We start from the raw sequence: 22,725 nt of genomic DNA, 5'->3' as shown, positions 1-22,725 counted from the left end.
TACCCCATAAATATGAAAAGCTTGATTTTTGAGATTTTTATTTGGCAGTTGTGCCCTAAATCATGGCAGAGACAGAAGAGAGACAGGGCACAGAGCGGGGCTCACTGACTCTCCTGGTAACACCATGAAAAGATGAAGCACCTCGTTGCTCCACGTCCTCACTGTCATGGATCTCTGGTGACACCTTCTCCCACTCTCAGCCAGGCTGCACCAACTCCTGGCTGCTTTCCTTTAATGACACACTTAAGTGAGATGAATCCAGGTCTTTATGAGCCCTTTTTCCAAGTGGCAGTGGTTATGCACAGTGCAATACAGTGGAAATCAAGACATATGCTCTTCCTCTTGCTTCAGCAATTGCTCACAGAGCCCTTGGATGAAGTGAAGCAAGAGAATAGCTTTAGGAGACACACACACACACACACATCCCCTTTGCACGGGCAGGAGGATCTCAAGTGATTTGCTGTCGGTGTGTTAATAATAATACCACTATAAACGCATAAGTCTGCATGTATTTGCATATATGCATATGTGTGCATATGCACAGATAGTATTTGCATATGGAAATGGTACAGTGCCAAACTGACCAGAAAAGGCAACACAGCATATTTTACAAAACGAAAAAATGGGGAAAATATAACCCCGTGATTTAATGCTCCCACAGCTCTTAATTTATGTGAGTCTTCCTGTCACTCACTAATTACCCCGTTGACTTAAACAACCATCTGTATTGCCAGGCTGCAGGTCAGCTCAGTCTGCTGGGCCCTGGCTTGGGGGCTAAAATGCATTTTACTATTTGACCTTCCAAATAAATAAAAACATCCCATTTTAACTGATCATCACTACGAGAGAGTTCAGAAGTTAATTCATTCTGACTGGTGTTTCAAAAATGCTTATTAAGGAAATTGGTTTGAAAAAAATGAAGGAGGAAACTGTAAAACACAGGGAAATAGAGACAAGGAAAGGCAAGAAAAATCTTGGCTTCGGCTTTCCCTCAGCTAACAAAGGATGGAAACTTGGTTCTCTCTGGTAAGACTGGGGGTTGCTGAGAGTAGGGACAGGGGGTTGTACTTGTGCCTGTGAGGGTCCCTACCCTGCCCCAGCCCCGGAGAAGATGCTGAGGTGGAACCTCCGAACCCCGCAGCAATGCCTGTACTGCTGGGGACACCTTGTGGTACACGGCTGCGAGAGAGTAACGTCGGGATTTAAGCGCCAGCAGGCTCCGTTTTCCCACTCCCACTCCACTTTTCCCACTCCCGGAGTCCGCAGGGGCTCTCCAAGCCGGGGGCAGCTGCCCACACTCATTTACGGACAGCACAGAGGCAGGAGTGAGTTACTCATCTACCACTGACTGTAACTCCTGGCTAACAAAGCCCCAGGTGAGCTCTAAGGAGGAAAGGAAGGTGTTTTTAAAGAGCAGGGAAAGAAGGAGCACGAAGAATTGGCAGCTGGAGACCCATGGAATCATGAAATAGTCAACCATTCTGTTTTGCTAAATGTGTGTGTGTGGGGGAATTTGCAATTTTATCAGACAATTTTTGGCTTCCTCCAGAGCTGGACCCCAATGCTATGACATACATGAAGGTGTTCTCAGCAATAACTACATTTTTGAAGAAGGTAGGTGGGAAAAAGCCCCTGGGGGAGCAGAACCAGGGGGTGCCGGTGGGAAGTTGGGGATGAGCCCACGGAGCAGTGGCAACGTCTGCACAGGCACAGCTTGGCATGAGGGATTTGGGCCATGTGGAGCAGAGATGTGCATGAGATAGAGGTGCAGAAAATAACCTGTCTCTTGGGTAAGTATCTTCCCTGTGTGTTTCTCCTGGTTAATTCCTGTAATTCTCTGTCTAGAAACAGAGAAGCTGCAAGTCTCATCGGTCTTGGCAGTTTAGGGCTGGGAGGACTCATGAATACACCTGGGACAGCACAGGGTATTTGGGAATCCCTAAAACATTCCTCAAGGGCTTTCTGGGCTTCTTGAGGACTTGCTGCTGCAAGAAAGAGGCACAAGCAGTGCTCCCCTTTGCCCCTGCATGCTCTGCCTACACTGCAGGTGCTCTAGCAATAACAGGGAATTTTTTTACCCAGCTTTTATTTTCATAAATTTTACACATACAAAAAAAACCCAAAACAAAACCAAACCAACAACAAAAAAAAGAAACCAGCCCCCCCCAAACCACAAAATAACTGCTATTTTTCAAGTGTTGCTAGTGGCAAGGGGAGCAGATGCTCAATGGAAGCCCTGGAATCACACGTGCAAGGAGTTTGTCTGTCCTGCGTTTGCAGTTTCTGCTGTGTTGCCCATTGTGCCTGAGCACAATCACCACGGCCTGTTTTGGTTGAATCAGCAAGGAGGAGTTTCAGTGCTCGCTCTCCCACCAATAATCCCATTCTCCCAGGCAGCTGTCTTCTGCGGAATGAAAGTGCAGACATCTACAGAATTACCCCGCTGCCTGTTTGCAGAGTCTGCTGTTACCACGTTAATGAAGGCAGCTGAGATAATCACCTTAAAGCATAAATAAATCTCGGATGCTGATTCACTTTCTCCTATTGGAGTCTCATTTACCAGAGTAATTCTTATTTTCTTTTCTCACTGCGGGCTTGTTGTGTCTGCCAAGACAGCCTTTTTTCCACAATTCATCTCCAGACAACTTAAATCAAGAAGCCTCTTGTTTAGATGTCGTTCTTCCTTCTCATTTTGCAGCTGTGTGTAGTATGGAGTCCATGAAGATCTAAGGCCAGTCCAGACAATTTTGTTTGATCTGCAGCCTCAGTCAGAGCTGTGTGGGTCACTTGAACATGAAGACAAACGCACAGTTTTAGAGGATAATTTTTCTCAGTCTGAGACAGGTCACAGGAGACACCTTTTCCCCTTGTCTTGTCAGGCCCTGCCATGTTACAACCACTGAGTGAGCTTACACGGGTAGGTAAAATTTAAATTAGGTGTCTAACACTCAGATCATGTTAGGGGATCCCTCACTACACAAATGGCAAGTCAGATATTGTGAAGTCTTACAATACTCCATGTTTCCTTCAAGGCTCAGCCCCTGGAATCAGGTGAATTGCATCTCGCTCACTTACTCCTCAGTAAATTCATACCTGGCATTTATGGTTGCAGCAAAAAACCAAATCAACAAACAGAATTCAAGGATGTAACTCAAGTTAGGTGTTCACAGGCTCAAAATTAAGAATATCAACCGGTTCTCACAGAGATTTTTATTTTTTTTTTTTTTCACTAAGTTCCCATGATTTTTTTCCCCAAGAGTGACTAATATCAGAACACCTGGTTCAGCTCCAGCGCCAGGACTGTGTGTGCCAGCTCTGACTGGCATCTCCCCAGCTCCTCTTATCCCGTCCCACGCCCTGGGAAGCCCTGATCCCAGCGGGAGCTGGGGCACTGTGCTGTCACTGTGGGGATTAAAGGACTGGGAGAACTGGGAGAACTGGGAGATGAGTCGAAGCAGCAGGTGTGGAAATGTAGCCCCGTGTCGGGAACAAGCAATTAGGGCAGGGTGGAAGGGCACAGGGCTGGGGGAAACCAGCCACACTGGGAGTGGGAGATGTTCCCAGGACAGATGGGACAGAAGGGACTCCTAGTCTGTGTGTGCTCCTGGTACGCTGCACTGGGTTTGCATGGCGAGGTTTTGGCAGCGGGGGCGGGTGGGGGGTACAGGGGTGTGTTCTGTGAGAAGCTGCTGGCAGATTTCCCCATGTTTGACGGAGAATCCCACCGGAATCCATCCCTGGCGCTCCCGCACGGACCCAGCCCCGCAGTGGTACAGCCCTGTCCGCCTCCCCCCCTCCCCCTCCGCGCCGGCCCCTCATGGTACGGCCCGCACGGCGCCCCCCGCCGGGCACAGCAGTGGTGTGCTCCACGCGCCCCCCCCCCCCAGCCCGCGGCGGTGGTGCGCTCCGCGCTTGCGCAGTGGCGCGGCCGGCACTCAGCTGGGCAGTGTTTACAGCCCCGAGCGCGCCGGCCTGGGGTGAGCCGAGCGGAGCCGAAAAGAGCCGAACCGAGCCGAGTGGAGCCGAACCGAACCGAAAAGAGCCGAACCGAACCGAAAAGAGCCGAACCGAACCGAACCTAACGGAGCCGAACCAACGGAGCCGAGCGGAGCCGAACCGAACCGAACGGAGCCGAGCGGAGCCGAACCGCGGCCGCTCAGGTGCCTCTTTTCTTATTAAATCAATAAATAACCCCAGCTTTGCTGTTCCTCCCGCAGCGCGTTATGGCAGAGCAGGGATTGCCCTGGAGACCTGCTGGGGCTGAGGAATTGCGTTTGTGCGCCCCGTGCATTGTTTGGAGCCGTCCCCCGAGCAGCCGCCGGCGTTTGTTTGCAGCGGGAGGGAGGGATCGCCCCAATTCCAGGATTTGGTTTCAGGCTGAATGCAGCTGCTCACGTGGGGCCGGTTGCTTGGGTTGTTTTTCTGCTTTTTTGTTTGTTTTCTGCTTTTTGTTTGTTTGTTTTCTCTCTTGGTTTGTTCGTTTCTTGTTTTTTCGTTTGCTTGTTCTCTGTTTTGTTTTTCTTAAAAAGGGGGTGTTTTTCCCGGGGGGATGTTTCAGCACCAAAACGCTGCTGGGTTTGGGGTCCGTGTTGTGCGAGCAGCGAATTTTTGCGCAGTGAACTTTGTCCCTGGCTCGGATTTGTGGAAATCTCTTGGTTTTGCGTAAAAATTCCAGCTGGGCTTGTTGTGGAGGGAGAGGGTTTTCTTTTGGAAAAAAGTTTGTTAAAAAATAAGCCCTACCCACAGTCTTGGTTCCCACAAAGTTAAAGAGATATATAGAATTACATTAAGAGGAATTTGAATGTCAGAAGATCTGCACATAAAACATTAATTTTACTGGAAGTAAGTTAATGTCCAATAAAACTGATTATTTTTGATGCCTGTCACAGCTCGGATGTTCCTTGATCTCGTTAAAAAAATGTTTCAGGCAACAGTTGTTGTTGTATTCCATGTTGTAGAACATGGAAAAACACTTGTTCATATAGCTGGGCTAAAACCAGGTCGGACCAGTTGCCCCAGTGGGGCTCACGTACATGAGGAGGAATTTATTGGGGATCCAAAGTGGAACACTGTTAAAGGCACAACTTTGTATTCTTAGTTTAAACCTAAAAATTAGGATTTTATTTTTTTTTAATAGCAGAAAGAGTGGAAGAAATAAGCAAGCCTAAGAATAAAAATATGTAGAAGAAACTTAAGGGAATCAATACCCGCAGGAAAGAGAGTGTTTTAATGTGGAATGTTACATAAACATGTGTTGAACAAAGATATAGGCAACCCTACATGTGCAAATGCACAGAGGTTTTGAGTATGTAAGAGGGGGGGGGGAAATAATTGATAGGTTAACCCACTTGAGCCTTCAACTTGATGTGTTTCCACTGTGAAGTAATAAAACACAATCATTTTTTGGAGAGAAAATGAAGGAGTCACTGTTGAAAGGAGAGGGGTGGCTTTTTATTTCAGGTTTTATTAATGGTCTTGAACTGGATTGATGTGTTTTGAGACATGAATGGATTAAAAACTGGCTCGAGGTCCCTGCCTAAGTATATCCTGTTTTGTGTGCCTCTCCAGGTAATCAGAATGGCATGTTATTTGAATAACTGTGAAATTTCCTTGGAGTCCTGCAGCTTTTCTTTGTTTCCTCTGAAAACGAAAGTCTATAATTTGCTCTTGCTGAATGTAACAAATAAACTCGCAGCAATTTTGCTGTAGGCAGATCTTCTGATCCCAGGAATGAACTCCAAAGCTGCTGCTTCTGTGGTTATTATTGTGAGCAGGGAAAGGCATTGTAAATAAATCATTGAGAGAGTCATGTTGGGTTTTCTGGAAAGGATGTTTTCTTCCTTAAGATATGAGAAAGGGGGAAGACTTAGGTTAATTCTGAGTGATAAGTTCTTCTGTGTTCTTCTCCCTCATACCTTTTCCTTTAAAACCTGTAGCTGTTTAACTACATGAAGCATTATAACCATGTGTAGTGTAATGCACATCAAGGAAAGTGTTTGCTTTCCTTACCCCACACCCACAAGCCTGAATAGGTCCATGAACTCCTCAGTGAAGTCAGAAGTGTTTGTAATTCAGAGATCTTTGTCACTCAGGAGTTACCAAATTGAAGGTGAGCTCATCTAGGGGTTAAGAGGACCCAAGAAATTCCACAGGCTGCAGTGGAAATTCTCTCTGCAGTTGCTGTATCATTAAGTGCTTTACTAATGGGGGTGGCTCAAGCTCTAGGGATGAGCTGTGTGAAAGTGCATTTATTTGCTAAAGTAAGCAAGGTTGATGGATCAGAGTTGTTGGGCATTTTTAACCTCTGTGAAATCAACGTCCTGATGCACGTTCAAAGAAAATGTAATTTGAGATTTTTTTGGATTTGCTGCCTGTGTCTGAGTCTCTTAATTGATGCTCTTAGAGATAGAAAGTCTGCTGGTGACCAGAATTCTGACAGACAGGCCAAACTTGCACTGTTGGTTGGGCTTGCAATGAAAAATGACCTACAAGCACAGGAGCTGGAATAATCCTTTATATAAAAGGGTTCAGTGGAAAAGCTGACATGCTGGTAAAACGTTGGGAGCGTTTGAAGACAGGACTTGCACATTGAAATTGCCTATTGTGATTTTCTTCCTCCCCACCCCCCCACTAGTGTCAGGTACTGGATGCCAGATCTGCTGCATTTTGTTTTCCATTGTTGGAATGGGGGCTGGGAGTGCTGCTGGTGGTGTTTTTTCCAGTGCTTGTGGTCCTTGGGAGTACATAAAGGTCTCTCTCAAAGTACTTCACACACAGCAGCATAATTTAGTGTTGAAGTGCACGTTCTGTACCTCACCCTTCTTTATTCTTTTACTTTTAGTATCTACAGGAGACTGCTGAAGATGGGAGGCGCAGTGAGTGCGGGAGAAGATAACGATGAATTAATTGATAACCTGAAGGAAGCACAATACATCAGGACAGAACTGGTGGAACAGGCCTTCCGAGCCATTGATCGAGCAGATTACTACCTGGAAGAGTTCAAAGACAATGCCTACAAGGACTTGGCATGGAAGCATGGGAATATTCATCTCTCAGCACCGTGCATTTACTCTGAGGTGATGGAAGCTTTGGATCTGCAACCAGGGCTGTCATTTCTGAACCTTGGCAGTGGCACTGGTTATCTGAGTTCTATGGTTGGACTCATCTTGGGTAAATACCTTTTCGATTGTGTTAACTGTTTGCGTTAGATTTTGAAAAACATGTTTTGAAATCTGGAATGAATCATCCCTCAAGTAATGGAACTAAAAGATAGCTGGGAAAGTAAAGAATGCATTAATCCAGCTTGTTTATCAGGATTCTTGCAGCCTTCTCTCTGGAACCAGGTGGGATCCAGATTTCTGTGGCGGATCAGAACAGGCACAGATGTATTTCCAGAGGTGGCCGTAGTGGATTCCTGCAGGAACATGAACTTGGGTTAGTTTCTTCCTAAAGATGACCCCAGATCAGGATCAGGAGTACAAAGCTCAAACCAGGATTAAGCATGTCCACAGAAAGCTGTGACTACACCTGCACTGTGCCTGGTTCTGTTCACCACACTGTGCTGTTTAGACTGAGACATGTTTGAGGTCCACTTTTGACACTTACTAGCAGACGGGTGGGAATATTCTCTGGAAAACACGGAGTGCAGCAAAACTGATTTTGTGACCACATCTACAGTGACACAAAGCAAATCACCCAAGTGCAGTTGTGCCCTTTCCATTCACCCTGGGGTGTCTCAGTCAGAGCTGTGCTGCCAGGATAGGTAGCAAATGGCTGTAGGGTACAAAGTTCCCTTTAGTGGGTGTCAAGAATTTTAACTGCTGAGGTGTTTGTTCTCAGGGTAGAGTGTCGCTCCCATCTCCCATTTGTGGTTTTCTCCTAGTTTTGTTGAGATTACCAAGGATACCAATATGTAACTCCAGGGCTTTTATATTCTTTTGAATTTTTTCAAAAATTACCCTGTCAGTTCTGAATAAAAAACACAAGTGCTGAACAACTTCTGTATCTTCCAGTTTATTTTTGCTGTTAATTGAGGTACAGTGGATGATGACTTTTCCTGATTCCTTTGCAAAGATTTTGGCATATCAAAAAGGGGTTTTAAAAATAATATGAAAAATTTTTAGGGATGTATTAAAACTTGCAGGCAGTTGTTCTGCCTTGGAATTTTTTTTCCAGGTTTTACAGCAACGGCAGCAGTGCTTCCCTGCTATGGAGAAGTTTCCTGCATAGTTGAGAGCAAATGAGTCAGAATCAATTGTGCAAGACAGGCTCATTTGCTGCCAGAAATTGCAGGTATAGGGTTGCAATTCCCATTGTAGTGCTAAGAGAGCTGACCCTACACAAACACTGACTGTCTGACACTCACGGGAAAAATCTGTTCCGGGAAGTAACCCAAACTGTATTAATCCTGCTGGATTTTTTGGTGTTGCCTGTTACCTTTATCCTGGTGTTCCACATTTGCAGGTCCCTTTGGTGTTAACCACGGTGTGGAGCTTCACTCGGACGTGATCGAATACGCGAAGCAGAAATTGGACTTCTTCATTAAAACGAGCGACAGCTTCGACAAGTGAGAGCAAAATGCCTGTTGGGGTTAATTTTGTGCGTTTGGCTTTAGTCGTGGCAGTTCTTGGCTCCCATGTGGCCCCTCTGGATTCAGGGTAATCTGAGGATTCGGGCTCCTTAGGCTTGCTGAGCTGCAGTGTGTGACCTTCGCAGCCCGTGTGTATTGTGGGGGAGTTTCTGAAGTGTTTGCTGTGTTTTCAATAGCAGGGCTGATGTTGCAGGGCTTAGAGGGAGCTGAGGAAGTTTGTTTGTTTTGAAATGCACTTGCAGTAAGAGCTCGAAACTTGCAATTAACTAACTATACTTGTTCTTTTTGTGGTCTGGGAGTGTGCATGGTGAGGAGAAGAATATGAACTGATTTCTGTGGTGGCCTAATATGTTTTATCTGAAAAGAAGAAAAATGACGTTTTAAAATAAGGAGGTAGTTTTAAGATGATTAAGTTGATACTAAAACTGCTTGGGATTTGATTGATGTTCTTCCTTAGAACCTCCATTTTGCTGCTGTCACAAGTAATAACTTTCCAGCAAGATAACCACTGCCAATAGTAACCTCAGCAGTAAAAGTTGTAGCTGTCATATTTCTGGATCCGTTGCACAGTTTGTTCAGACGGGGAAGCGAAGCATCTGTGGATACCTGATATCCTCCCCTCCTGGGAGGAAGAAAATTAAAGTCATTACATGCTGGATTTTAGACTACTCAGCCTTGTGCTGCTCCTGCTGTACTGGAAAGCTGCTGATGAGAGGGCTGTATTTTCTGGATGTTGGCAGCAGACTGATGGTTTTTGGCGTGGATGGTGCTCAGCTGGGTGTTTTTTTCAGAGTCACATTGCTATTGTTTAAATAGATGCTTTAAGGAAGACTTTTTTTCTCTCTCCAGACAAATATAGCTATGGAGCAAAAGTGAGCTGTGAATTCAGGAATCATCATGACTGGAAAGTTGGCATTGCTGAGTGATGTCTGCTGGGTTGTGCTGTTGGAACACCGTGTGCAGGAACTGTTCACTGGCTGCTCTGAATGTCCAGCACGCTTTGCAAAACCAGAAAGCTTCAGGAAGTGTTTAGGAATAAATAGATGCTATATTGAGCTGCCACTCAAGATACCAGTAGAAGAATGGATGTATTGTACAACTTCATAAATGTAGGGCTTAAAATTGATGTAGTTTTGGAGCATGTAAGAAAAGCAGAAGCATCATAGAATCATTCATTTTTCTTTTTACACTGAGTCAGAAATGCTGTAGGCAAAAGGTCCTTTTTTTGTGAAGGGTAAAATCACAGTTCTTTTGAAGCTAATGGCAAAACTTCCATTGGCTTCAGCAAAGCATAATTCTGGAGCATCAGGTGATAGTTCCCCACATCTGAAAGCCAGCTTTTGAAACTGCAACAATAAACCCAGGTGCAGTCCTTAAAAGACTTTTTTGTCTGCAATCAGAGGTCTAATATTTATATTTGCATATTATAATTGAGTCAGCATCAGGTGACTAAAAATAGCTTGTTCTGAAGAGTTCCCTGCGTCTCAAGTATGAAATTATGCATCCTTATCCTTTGGAGAGTTTAATCCATGAATTCTGACCTCATTGTTCTGCGGTTTTGAGACTTCTAGCTCTGTTCTGTTACAATAATATCTAGAATATGTGGGCTTTGGAGGAGAAATCCTGTAAAACTAAGAGTTTTTTTTCAAGTGTCTTTTGTAGTTTAGTTTTTTCAGAATTTTGAAGATAATTCATTGGATAAATTGTATTATTCTTGTCTGATACAAGTCGTCTTCACTTTCAGATTTGAATTTTGTGAGCCATCCTTTGTTACTGGCAATTGTTTAGAGATTTCCCCGGACTGCACTCAGTATGACCGTGTTTACTGTGGTGCTGGAGTACAGAAGGAACACGAGGACTACATGAAGAACCTCTTGAAAGTTGGGGGAATTCTTGTCATGCCTCTGGAAGAGAAGGTTGAGTGCCTTTCTTCTCCTGTTTCTGTTTCAGTTATTAATTTTGATCTTGATTTAGTCAATAACTGTTCCTTTATCTTGCCCTTGTAGAAGGTTGAAGAAAGCATTAAGTGCACTGGTTTTCACTATGAGTGGAAACTGAACTCTGCACATTCATAATATTTAAGAAATTTATAGTTCTACCAATCTTTCACATATTGAAGTCTGTTGTTAATTGCAATTTTACTTTCATGCTGCAGAAAATGTAAGCAAGGCTTTGTTCAATTACATAATCTAGTGTTGTGCTTGATGACAAAATAATATCCCTAACTGGCTTGTGAAAGAGCCTGCAAGATGTCTCTACTTACAAGTGTCAGAGTTTTAGTAAAAAGTGGGCAAGAGCCCCATGTGTGAGCTCAAGATTGCAATTCAATTTTATCTCTCTGGTGTAAGGATGTGTTGTTTTAATGGGCTGAGGTGTAGGTGTCTGACCTTTTCTCCCTGTCAGGGTTCCTTCCCAGTAAGATGGTGTGCAGTGAGTTAAAGCAAGAAATTTGAGCTGGAACATAAATCCAGTGATCTGCAGACCTCTTCAGGAGTGAATGTTCATTGGTGACTGAGTTTTCTCAGGCATCAGACACAGCAGCTCTGGCCCAGAATGGAGGAAGGTCTGGGGAAGCAGTGTCCCAAACTGCCAGTGCCCTTGCTCTGTTGCAAGTTACTTGGGGCTAATCCTAATAGGAACTTGGGTTCCTATTTTTTTTTTTTTTTTAAAAACCCCACCAGTATTTCTCCTTATCACCTTTTACTGTTGTAGCTTCCAGTACTTTAACCACTTGTCCAGGCAGAAAAGTCATTTGTTCATTTTTTCTGTACAAAAATCTCACTGTAGTTCACACAATGGACAATAATCTCCTTGTTTTGGTTTAGTTGACTAAGATAACTCGTACTGGTCCTTCTGCCTGGGAGACCAAGAAGATTCTTGCTGTTTCTTTTGCTCCTTTGATTCAGCCAAACCACGCAGATTCAGGAAAATCAAGGCTTGTTCACTTGCGTGAGTACAGACATTCCTGAGCATGGGGGAGGTTTCTTCTGCTGTTTGGCTGTGAGCTGTGTGACATCCCTGGGAATCCTTTCAAGGAAAATTACTCCAAGTGCTTCCTTTTTGAACAGTTGTCTGTCTCGTGCAGGAATGGGAGTTGCATAAAATAGATTCTAAATCGTGGAGTCGTAGAAGGGACCTTAAAGATCATCTGGTTCCAAAGCCCTGCCATGAGCAGGGACACCTTCCACTAGACCATCATTCCAAATACAAATGATTTCTTGTGAAATTGTACCTGAACTTTGAGGGATGTTTGGTCATTGTTTTTGCACGTGCAGACAATTCAGTCCTGAATTATGTATTGTCGTGGTTCTCAATGGGAAATACACAAGCAGGACCTGTGAATAAAATACCTACTCAAAGGCTCTCACCCCACAGCAATTCAGAATTATCCTGAAGCTGGAATGCTTGAGGGATACAAGTTGTGCACTCCTTGGTTGGCTGTTTGAAGTGCAGGTTGTATCAGTGGCCTCAATCTCTAGATTAGGATTTCAGGGTTGAGAGGCCTCTGAAGACAGAGATACCTTCATAAAGGGATTACTCAGGCTTTGGTCTTATTCTGGAAAGGTGTCTGCATGACAGAAAGGAGCTCGGGGAACAATCCATACTGTGCTGGAAAGTTCACTAAGTGCATGTTTCAGCATGTTTTGTATGTAGGTTGCTTTATAGTGAGACCTGCACATATATTACATGTAATTTTTTTCTGCTTCCTTCAGGTCCCAGGAAAGCTTAGTCGTTAGGTAGAAGACAGGGATTTTTTGTTTCAGTTTTAGTTCATTTTAGTTCATGAATGTGTGTGTGTATCAATACATTTTTTTCTTTGTGCTCTGTGAGTTATGTCGTGTATTTATGGGCTGGCAGCACATACGTGCAGAAGACAGGACAGTCTTACAAACCATTACTGTGGGAGATATTTCAGTACAGTAACTTATTGTATGTTTCTATAATTACTTCTACAAAATGGTTTCCATCCTGTCTTCTCCCACTAAGTAAGTCTGAAGCAGTTTTTGAAGAGCATAAGTAGTACTTGTGTTTTATAAATACAGAACTTGGCAAAGCTGAAGTAACAGCTCAATAGAAAAATCATTTTATGGAGGAGTTAAATAAACTTCATGTCTAGTTATCTACAGTAGGAAAGTAGCTTTTTCTAAGTAATTAAACAGTCACAGTTCTGGTTGCTAGGTCTGCATTCTTATGATCTTTAAGATGTGTATCTTAAAATAATTGAGAACTTGAGATCAAAACAGGGAAATTTTTTAATGAGACAAATGCGCAATTAAATTTTGTTTGGAAAGTTGCAGTGCAGTTTATCTGAGTTGACAGGAGTTGAATAGAGCTGTTTGTGTAATCGCAGCAGGGATTTCAAATGGCCTGATTTAATTTGAGCAAACAGAACTTTTCCTGTGAGTACTTTTGGAAGGTGGGGGGGGGGGAGTTTCTCCGTGTCTGCTCACGGGTTTTGTTTCGTTCCAGCCCCCGTGGCCGTTCGCAGCCTGCAGGACCTGGCTCGCATCGCCATCCGAGGAACCATTAAGAAAATAATTCATCAGGAAACGATGAGCAAAAATGGGAACGGGCTGAAGAACCCCCCGAGATTTAAACGGAGGCGTGTCCGTCGCCGGCGCATGGAGACCATTGTTTTCTTGGACAAAGAGGTCTTCGCCAGCCGGATCTCCAGCCCGTCAGATGATAACAACAACAGCGAGGACATCGAGGAGGAGAGGCAGGAAGAGGAAGAAACCAAACCCTCTGAACTAAAGCCAGACCCTCCTGTAAACTTTTTGAGAGAAAAGGTCTTGAGTCTGCCTTTGCCCGATCCCTTGAAGTATTACTTGCTTTATTACAGGGAGAAGTAGTTTCCTTCTTCTAGAGAGTGCGAATTAGGCAGAAAATAAAGTACTTCTTAGGGCTTGACAAATGTACACCACTTGCTTGCCTGCAAATGTGACCACTCGAGGCAGTAGGCTGGGGAATGTGGCTGCTGTAAACTTCAACATTTATAGCTTTTTTGAGTTTCTTTGTCCTTCTCAGTTGTGTGCTATAGTTTTATCCTACAGCAGGGATTCCTTAGGAAGCAAGTCGGTGAAATGCTCAGCTGCTTATGGAAAGGAGGATTTAATTCCCTTGAAACTAACTGCACGGAGATACACTCTAAAAATTTCATGGCTTCTCTACTGAATGTCAGTTTTGAAAAACTCTTAAGCAGTTCCCCAAAGACCTTTCCTGTCTGTGCTCTCTCCCACTAAACCTGCCATGGGTTTGCCATGGTGTGTGTTTAATGGATGGTTAAGATTATTAGTAAAACCTGACCTGGCCAATCTAGTTTCTTCCAGTAATCTGAAAAAGCACAACTTTTACAGAAAGGAAAGAAATTTTTGGCATTACCCTTGTGGCATCCAGGTTTTGAATGAGAAGGAAAGCATCAGCTCCACTTTGGTTGCTCTGTTTTGCTTATAAACTATATATAATTTTTCAGTAAAAAGTAAAAGTGTTTTACAGAATACTGGTTTTCATAATGGGAACCACCTGTTCTAGTGAATGAGTTGTTGGGGGTTTTTTTGTGGTTTTTTTTTTTTTTTTTTAAAGCAAGGGAGGCAAAGTGAGGAATTGCAAAGCTTGCTTGACTTTGACAGGTTGCAGGGGTTGTCAGAGCTGGGACTGTGGTCTCTGGAAATGTTTACAGAGTAATTCTGAATGGGGAAGAGGGTAGAGAGGAGCTGCAGAGCAGTGAGTTTGTGAAAACTGACTGTGAAAGCAGAATCTGTGGGGTTTTGCTGTCGTGTTAGATAACTGTGATCATCCGGGCTGAGCAGAGTGAAGTGCAGAGCGCCAGCCTGAGAGGTAAATCAGCCCAATATAGTTTTCTGGAGGGTGTCTAGAACCTGGAAACAGTCTGGAAAGCCAGACTGGTGCAGTTTTTAGGTGTTCTGTGTGTGCCCCTGCTGTGGCAAGGTGAGGTGACTGGAATACAACTCGTGCACACGAGTTCCACATACAGTGTGTGTAACCAGGTTGCTCAGCTTGGTGCATTATTTCATTCCTGCAGCAACGAAGATGTGTTTTAATAGGCTCACGTGGAAGGACTTGACACTCTGCAGTTCTGTGGGTGTGAGCTCTGATTTTTATTTGCAAGTCTTCCTGTCGTGGTGCTGGAAGGAAATACCATGAAATTATAGAATCACGGAATGGTTTGGGTTGGAAGGGACCCTGAAGACCACCTCGTTCCAACCCCCTGCTGTGGTCAGGGGCACCTTCCACTAGACCAGGTTACTCAGATCCCCATCCAGCCTGGCCTTGAATAATTCCAGGGATGGGGAGTCCACAGTGTCTGTGGCCAAAAAGTACCATGTTTAGAAAGAGTTTTACTTGGTTCAGCCTGTTTGAAAAATCTGCCTAAACTGGTAAAGGCTGGAAAGAAACTTGAGTTTGTGTTGATGTGAAATACTCCTCAAGTTGGAGGGGATGAAAGGCCCCCTCTCAGTAGGTGGTGCAGCTGTGTTAAGGCATTGCCCCATCTGAAGCATTAAAGTTGGTATCACTTTGGTATCTTTTTTTTTTTTGTGTGTATGTGCTGTCTCCTCATTCTGAGGAGCAATGAAAGAAAGACTGTCTTGCCAAAAATACGCCGGGTTTTCGGTTAATGGTCCCGAGTTGCACAACTTGCTTCATGATAAATAGTGTGTCAAAGTTCTGTGTGGCTTTGAAAATAAATGGATAACTCTTGTATGCCTGAGCCCCAGGTGAAGAACTCTTCCTTGCTCCATAGGAGTTCTGTGTATCTTTGACAGTATCATCTAATACTGTATCGTGTGCCTGCGGGCACATAACACTGGCACAGGCTGTGTTTTGCCTCTGGTTTTCTAAGTTTCCACTTCTGGTCTAAATGGCACCCCAAATTAGCTTGCTCCCTTGGGTTTTTATTTCTCTAATTTAAGTGGGGCAGTTCTGTGGCCACTGAGCTGATGGTTTCCTGTGCACGTACCCACCGTGTAATTCTGACAACTGCAATGGATTTCTTCCCACAGATGAATATCCTGAATATGGTGGTAAAGAGAGGCTTTTTCTACGTGTCATTATTCTCTGTGCTCTCTGTATTCTCTGTATTTGTTAGATGTTTCTGCTTAATAGGTGTCATACCAGGTGCCTTTGTGTATTATGGCACAATTTTCACACCTCTCTGTAGTTCAGGGTGCCTCCTGCTTTTGGCTACCAGGTCATCCTTTGGTTTAATTATTAAACTTTTAAAAGAGTTCCTTTAAAAATGACATTAAACTTCAGGTTCTTACTAGTAAGCCTTCCTGAGCTTCTCTTAGAGCTGACCAGTTGAGGGAGAATTATCTTTTATTTATCCCTGTTTGATTTTTATTCCCCATCCCAGCCGCAGTTGTAAAAGATAATTTATTGGATTTTTCACCAGATTTGCCTTTTTTATTACATTTGCTAGATTTTTGTAGCTTTCTATAAGATGCATAAATACTGCTATTTTTTTCCTGGATGAAGTTGAATAAATAAATATATATATACAGGAAATTTATGTTCTAAGTTGTCAAATTGTCCCCTTGTCCAAAAAAAAAAAACACAGGTCCAAACAAACACATAGTAGAAATTTTATGTGTAATATAACTGTGAAATAGTATTGCTAATAGCCTGTAAATAAGGGGGAACTGTAAATACATTTTCCCTGTGCACAAGCACTTGCACTGTAGTTTTGTAGGCATTTCTAATAGAGGAATTGTATTAGAGCTGAGTTTGTATGGTCTGTAAGCTGTCTAGGAATTGTACCTGCTTTGTTTCCTTTTGTGTTCTAAGTAGTCATCACTTTTATTGTGACTCCTTTTAGGTTTCAATCCTGCAGTAAATTTGGAAAAGAACTGAACTTCAGGCTGCTTTAATCATGAGTGTGTAAGTTGAAAAATCTCTGTATTGAAACTAGAGTTAAATTGGCCTGAGGCATGCAGAAGTGTTACACAATTTAAACTTTATTAATAAGTGTTTCTGTATCAATAAATTCAGTAAAGACTTTTTAGCCTTCTTAACATGGCTTTGCATCATGTTGTGATTAGAATACTTTGTAGGTAAGTACTTATTTCCATAATTGAAGGGTAAAACACTAGAACACTAGAAAAAACGTTTGGTGCAGGTGCAAAGTTTTAGGCGAACTCCTCAGAATATAATCTCAAAAGAAACCTGCCCAGCTGATGAGTTCCAAACCTTTATGTAATGCAGTTGTGCAAGACAATTTTTGGAATCAGCACACACACAACTGATCTGGACTTAGTGTATATCAGAACAGTTAAAGAGTGAATTCACTTACCTGGCTGATCAACCTGTGGACAACAGATACCCAGAGTTGATTCAGCTGATTTCTGTACTTCAAGGAATTGCCTAAACCAAACATGTCAGGAGTTTATTCCATGCGTTCTGACCTGCAGCTCCCCTCTTGTCCCCTGGGCTCTGCTTCAGTGCTTAATTAATGCAGATTTTTGAGAGGTGTGTTCAAGGCTTTCATTTCTGTGGTACTGAGGATAATATTTTGGCTTCAGCTGTGGTAGTCAACTGATCATAACAGCAAATACAGCTGTTGCTAATTAAATGGATCTGTTAACCTTTATTCCATAGGATAATTGCCTGTCTGTGTGTTTCTTCCTGTCATCTGTGTGTATGATAAATGTCCTTTTACCAGCTATAACAGGAGATTAGTTCAGCGTTAATGTTTTCCTTCACGTGATGCTTGCTGAAACAAAATCCTTTTCTGCTTTGGAAAGCTGTGGATGTGTCATGGAAATGGTATTGAGGAAATTAAATTTGTCAGATAATGTTCATGTTCACTTCATTGCAAAACGTAAAACATCACAGTTCCCTGGGATGTAGTGAGGGGGTAGGTCCCCTGAGGGAAGTCTTTCTACTGGGACAGAATTGATAGTTAAAACAAAGGGGGGAGGGAGGGAGGGAGAAATACACCTGAGAGAAACCCCCAAACTTCCTTGCATTCTACAGGTCTGAAAAGCCTGGGTAGAAGAGGCTGGAAATGCTGGAGCGTGGAACACAAGGGTTGACTTTAACTCCAGTTGCTCAAGAGTTAATTTCTGGTTCTTGCTCAGAGCTGCACGCTCCTTTTTAAACAATTTTTCCTGTGGATGGAAAATCAGATAAATTAATGTGAGAGTAAGGGGACTGGGATTGCTGGTGTTTCATAACATCCCACAATCATCCCATTTGTCATGAAGGGGAGATAAGCAAAGTGGGAGAGGTATGGTTCAAGTTCAAGGAAAGATCTGCTTCTAAGTAAATGTGGGGGTTGCAGCACTTGCCTTTTTGCACTCAGATTATTCCCTATGGCTGCTGTTAAATCTGCTGACTTGGCTGAAGATCCCATGCCTACAGAGTAGTGGGCAAATACCCATCAATCCTTCCTGAAGCTGCCCCCCTCCGTGGCACAGCCGGGCGCTGCAATACAATTCCAGACGGTACGTAAGGAAACCTGAGTGAGGCCTGGCCCAGCTCTCCTGCTGCAATAGAAATAAACCTAGAAGGGATTTTTTTGTTGTTGTTATTGTTGCAGAGGGGTGGTTTAGAGCTCAGAGATTATGTGGGGAGCAATCAACAGAACTTTAGTCATGAAGACTTTAACATAACACGTGTTGTCTGATGCACATGGAGGATGTGCTTCTAATGCGCTTGACATCTCAAACTGGAAGTAAAAGCTGTCATATTCACACGGAGGACTCTGATCTCAGCTGCCAGTTGTTGGATAAAGGCTAAAACTGATAATTCGGCCTTTTACAACCCGGTTTTGGAAGGTTGGGTTGGGTTGGGTGGCCGCTAGAGGACACTCTGCCCAAAACCATGAATCGGGTCCGCAGGGGGAGCAGATGAGTTCAGCAAACTTGCTTAGATTTCCAAGTGATGTGCATAGCAGATTGCCTGAGGACTAGATGCAGAAAACCTGCAGTATAATGCTCTTTTATAGCTGGAAAAAAATAGTGATTCTGCCTTCTATGACATGAAATTTTAGGTGAAAGCCCAAAGCCAATGCACTCCCCAAATGATCAAGTGACAGAGAATCTGAAGGGAGAAGAGAACCAGGAAGGTATAAATGTCACTTTTGTTAAGTACTCCTGTCACATTAATTATTTTTTAGATTACAGTCTAAAGCAGATGTGCAGGTTCATGGGAAACCTTCATTTGATCGTCCAGGTAATGTGGATTCATGCTGTGTTTGTACTTCCTCAAGTACCTTTATATCCTAATGTGTGTTAGTGCCTCCCTCATGCTAAACCCCCACATTTAGGACCTTGTGTAGTAATAACTGCAAACCTAAAGTCAAGCTGGTTTCAGTCCAAGCTTCTTTACAAAGATGATTAATTCAAATGGGAACAAATCCTGCCTTTTGTGTCTCAATTTTATCATTCACTGGGAGAAACAAACAGAGGACTTAATTTCCTACAGTTGAAACTCAGTTGATTTCAGTGTTTCTTTCCCTTTTCACCCCTCAGTTGCCTTTAGTTTCTCCAAAATCCTGACATTTTTCCAAATGGCATCCTTATAGAAAGAAATTGTATTTGGCAAAAGGTCTTTGAAATGTATCAGCTTTTACTCTGTGTAAGAAACTTTACAGATTGCGGGATGGGGATTTGTCTTTATTTGCTGGTTGTTTATCTCTGTTAGTGATCTCCCTTTTAAAATCACTTATCTGTAGCATTCCATGCTCCCATCAATGGTTGGAAATGTATTTTTGCTGGATGTTGAAACTCCATGTAATAAGAGACAACCTCTTATCCTAAAAGTCTTAGTGCCCAACACATTTGACAGGCTGTTGGATAAGACACTCTCCTTAGTTTTCAGAGTGTGCTAAGGCAAAAAATTTGACATAAAAACCTTGACCCTGGATCTTTTGCATCCCAGCTCAGCCCTGGAAGCACGGGATCATTTTTTGGTTGTTGTCCATGAAGGTGCATTCTGCTGCTAGAAATGCCCCAGGAGGAGGTGAGGAGTTAACTTGCTGTTCGAAAGAAGCAGCAAGGCGAAAATAAATCAAAATTAAGAGTTTATATTTCAGCGCCACAATTAAAGAGGGGTGGGGACAGTCTGATCTTCAGTGATGTACATAATGGCAGAGGGGGTGGGCGGTTGGACTGTCAAACTGCCTTAATTTAATTGCAAACACATGCTGATGAGTCCCCTCCTCCTGGACCTCAGGGCTGGGAAACTTTTTTTTTTGTCAGCTCCCTGCAGTTCAGAATTGAGGCAAATGCACTCCAGCAAACACCATGCTCATCAAACCTTCAGCTCTTGGAGGCTTTTTGTGTTTTCTCCTCTTGCCTGGTTTCTCCTGCTCCTGCCCCAGCCGCTGCCTGTGCTTCAGGACCACGGTGCGATGCATGCATCTGATGTTGGAAACCATCCCCGAGATCCCGCCCCAGACAAACATTCTGTGAGTAACCACTTCATTTTACTGCCTTTCTCTACCTGCTTGGTCTTTAGAAAGAAGGAAAAAAAAAAAAAGTCAAGGCCAAAGGCATACTTTTATCTTCCTTTTTTTTTTCCCCTGCAGAATTCCCTGCCTCACAGACTGTTTCGTGCTTTTAAAACACAAAACAGAAACTGCTTCTTTTGGCATCAGTTAATTGCTAATGGGACAATCAAGGGAATTGAAAAATTTAGTAAGAATAATGCCAGGGAAAGCACTGGAAGACTGTTTTGGAGAATCAAAAGTCACAAATATTAAACTGAGCTTATAGAAATTTATGTAGTTTGCATTTTAGAAAGCTGTGGGTGTAGGGGAGAGAGGAAATAGAGCAGTTCAGGCTTTTGTCTCTACCCTTTCCTGGTACATACAAAACCATTTCATTCCTAAATTTTTAAGTACTGGTTTTCCAGTTTCTATCTCAACTACGCAAACCAAACTTAAGGCTTATTCGAAAAGTTATGCTTGTGATAACTCACAGATTCCTTGAGAAATAAAGTACCTGTGAGTGAGGGAGCTGCTGGCTGAGTCCATTCAAACAGGAAAGGTGGAGGAAAAGGATGGAGACTCCTAAATAGCTCTTACTGACAGAGGCAGAAGAGCACTTCCCTGTGATTCTAAACTAATCCTGAACCTAAAGGTGGGTTTGAGATGTAGTGGCATGTGACAAAGTGCTTCCCTTTGTGCTGTTCTTATCTGATCTCTTGGCTTGGAAGACCCTTTTTGCAAATAGTTGGAAAGACTTGTCAAAAATTAATCTTTGCGCTCATCCTGCTTAAACTGCTGCCAGTTGTAAAACTTCTTCAACATGAGCTGCTTGTAATAAACTGAATTTTGTCTCAGCTGGCACATCCATACCGGCATTTCTCCCACAGACATCTCACTAATGCTGCTAATGCATCTTCTCTGCCTGCAGCCTGAGGAACATGATGTGGGCAGGATGCTGGCATTGAATTGCTGCCATCCAGACCTGCTTTCATGGACAGAGACCAGAGAGGTTCTAGCATTAGTGACCCACAGGATGAGGTCTACATTTGCTCCAGCTGCCAAAGCTTTTTCTCTCCCTGGGCTGTTGATGGAGTGATTATTTACAGTGTGACACTGCTCAGTACCGTGCGGACTGGGTAGGGGTTATCTGCACTTAGAACAACTTGCAGTGTCTGACTTTTCCAATTGTCACCAAACTTTTTCTCCCTCTTATTCCCCTACATCTTGAAATATTAAAATATTTCAAATACCCTGACATTGTTTGATTTTAGCAAAGTAACTGGTTCCTCCTTGTTTAAAAATGGATTTTTATTGAGGGAAAAATTTGTTTCATTGGCTGAACTGAGATATTTCTGAGCTCATTAAAGCTTAATTTCTGTTCTGTGTTTGAAATGTGGCCACATTTGCTGTCACATTTGCTCCCTCTGGCAGCAGCACACTTCATTCTCTGTGCTACAGGGAGCAAAAGCCTGACCCTGGCCCATGTTTGGCCTTGCAGCTTTAGTAAAATTCCAGATAGTATCTTGCTGTGGTGGAGGTTGCACTGAGTTGCCTGTAAAACTCAATCTAGAAAGGTGACCAGGTTTTCCAGTGCAGTCACCCTAATTCCCTCTCTTCTGCTCTAGCTGGTTTGCATGTGTACTGCTTGTAAATGGTCCATGTTTTCCCTGCTTAACCATTTGGAAAACAGGTTTATTTAGTTTAACAGAAGAACAAGAACTTTGAATGGGAAACTGGGTTTTAAAACATTAACTAAATGGTACAGGTGTGAGACATAAAAATAGTAATATTCCAAAATGAGGTGACTGTAGACCAGTATTTTTTAAGGCAATTTATCTGGTTTGTTCTCTTTTACTACTGTCTGCATAATTTTAAGCAAACCCCACACTGGTAAGCAGAGATCCCAGAAGATATAAAGACACATGAGCCTGGTGAGTGCTCTCTGTTGGCAGATCATGTGCCTTTGTGTGGTGTGTGGCAAGTAAAAATCCTGACTTCCTGGCTATCTTGAAGGTCTAATGTATGTAAATGCATTTCCCAGCCAGCATCCCATTGTATTATTATAAATAACATTTGAATAATTAAACTTTTTTGAATTGTGCAAGATCAAAGAATGCTTCTTAACCAAGCCCTGACTACTCCAGCTTTTTGGTATGTTAATCTTTCTCCTGGGAGGACTGTTGTGTCAGACTGAACGTTCAGAATTATAGCAAGAATAGTCTTGATCATGGAGTTATTCTGAGTAGAAAATGTGGGATATTTTCCACACTTACCCTTCGGTATGAGTAGGACTGAGTCTGTGACTGCAGCTCCACACACGATCCCAGGCTCCAGCTCTGTTCCCTCGCGGAACAGCTGCGCTTTCCAGATGGAGTTTGCTTTGAAGTTGGGAGTTTGGGACTTTCTGACCTCCGTGACTCTGTGCCATCCTCTCTCTAACAATCCTGGAAGAGTGGGGAAGTCTCCTAGCTGGCACATGCTGTCCTTCACCAGCCCCGTTGGCAGATGGCCCCCTCGGGGCTGGAGCCAGCTGGCGGAACTCGGAGCCGCCCATGGCCTTCTCCGAGCGATGCTGGGATTGGCATGGAACCAGTTCCAGGATTGATGAGCTGTTACTGGCTCCTCTTTGGTCACCGTTTTCCTCCTCCCTTCCCAATCCCAGCTGGGTACAGCTGAGGATCCG

At 43.4% G+C, this 22,725-nt stretch overlaps 2 protein-coding genes across 3 annotated transcripts in view; both read left to right on the top strand.

Annotated features, from left to right (window-relative positions):
* Positions 1–3,925: 3,925 nt before the first annotated feature.
* PCMTD2 (protein-L-isoaspartate (D-aspartate) O-methyltransferase domain containing 2) lies at positions 3,926–14,292 on the top strand. 2 transcript variants are annotated; one of them, XM_027645910.1, is made up of 6 exons: positions 3,926–4,160; positions 6,842–7,170; positions 8,464–8,566; positions 10,335–10,506; positions 11,416–11,539; positions 13,061–14,292. In XM_027645910.1, the coding sequence occupies exons 2-6, from the start codon at positions 6,864–6,866 to the stop codon at positions 13,441–13,443; spliced, it is 1,089 nt and encodes a 362-aa protein (XP_027501711.1). In that variant the 5' UTR covers positions 3,926–4,160; positions 6,842–6,863; the 3' UTR covers positions 13,444–14,292. The 2 variants fall into 2 exon arrangements, with proteins under 2 accessions (XP_027501711.1, XP_027501712.1); XM_027645911.1 differs by lacking the exons at positions 3,926–4,160; positions 6,842–7,170 and adding an exon at positions 9,440–9,462.
* A 4,901-nt stretch (positions 14,293–19,193) lies between these two features.
* The window catches only part of LOC113948570 (peroxidasin-like), a 43,767-nt gene continuing 40,235 nt past the window's right edge, over positions 19,194–22,725 (top strand). The window contains exon 1 of the mRNA XM_027646266.1: positions 19,194–20,021. Coding sequence (XP_027502067.1) covers positions 19,858–20,021 — 164 coding nt within the window. The 5' untranslated portion in view covers positions 19,194–19,857. The remainder of the gene's footprint in view (positions 20,022–22,725) is intronic.

The sequence above is a fragment of the Corapipo altera genome, unplaced genomic scaffold (assembly GCF_003945725.1).
Source record: "Corapipo altera isolate COAL_440 unplaced genomic scaffold, ASM394572v1 64, whole genome shotgun sequence".
NCBI lineage: Eukaryota > Metazoa > Chordata > Aves > Passeriformes > Pipridae > Corapipo > Corapipo altera.
The sequence above is the reverse complement of the archived record's forward strand: the minus strand, read 5'-3'. Positions and strand labels throughout refer to the sequence as shown.

Excerpts from the sequence above, each read along its gene's own strand:
- PCMTD2 (XM_027645910.1), top strand. The coding sequence starts at position 6,864 with ATGGGAGGCGCAGTGAGTGCGGGAGAAGATAACGATGAATTAATTGAT. Across the intron at positions 8,567-10,334 it reads ACGAGCGACAGCTTCGACAA|ATTTGAATTTTGTGAGCCAT; the intron begins GTGAGAGCAAAA and ends CTTCACTTTCAG. Across the intron at positions 11,540-13,060 it reads ATCAAGGCTTGTTCACTTGC|CCCCCGTGGCCGTTCGCAGC; the intron begins GTGAGTACAGAC and ends GTTTCGTTCCAG.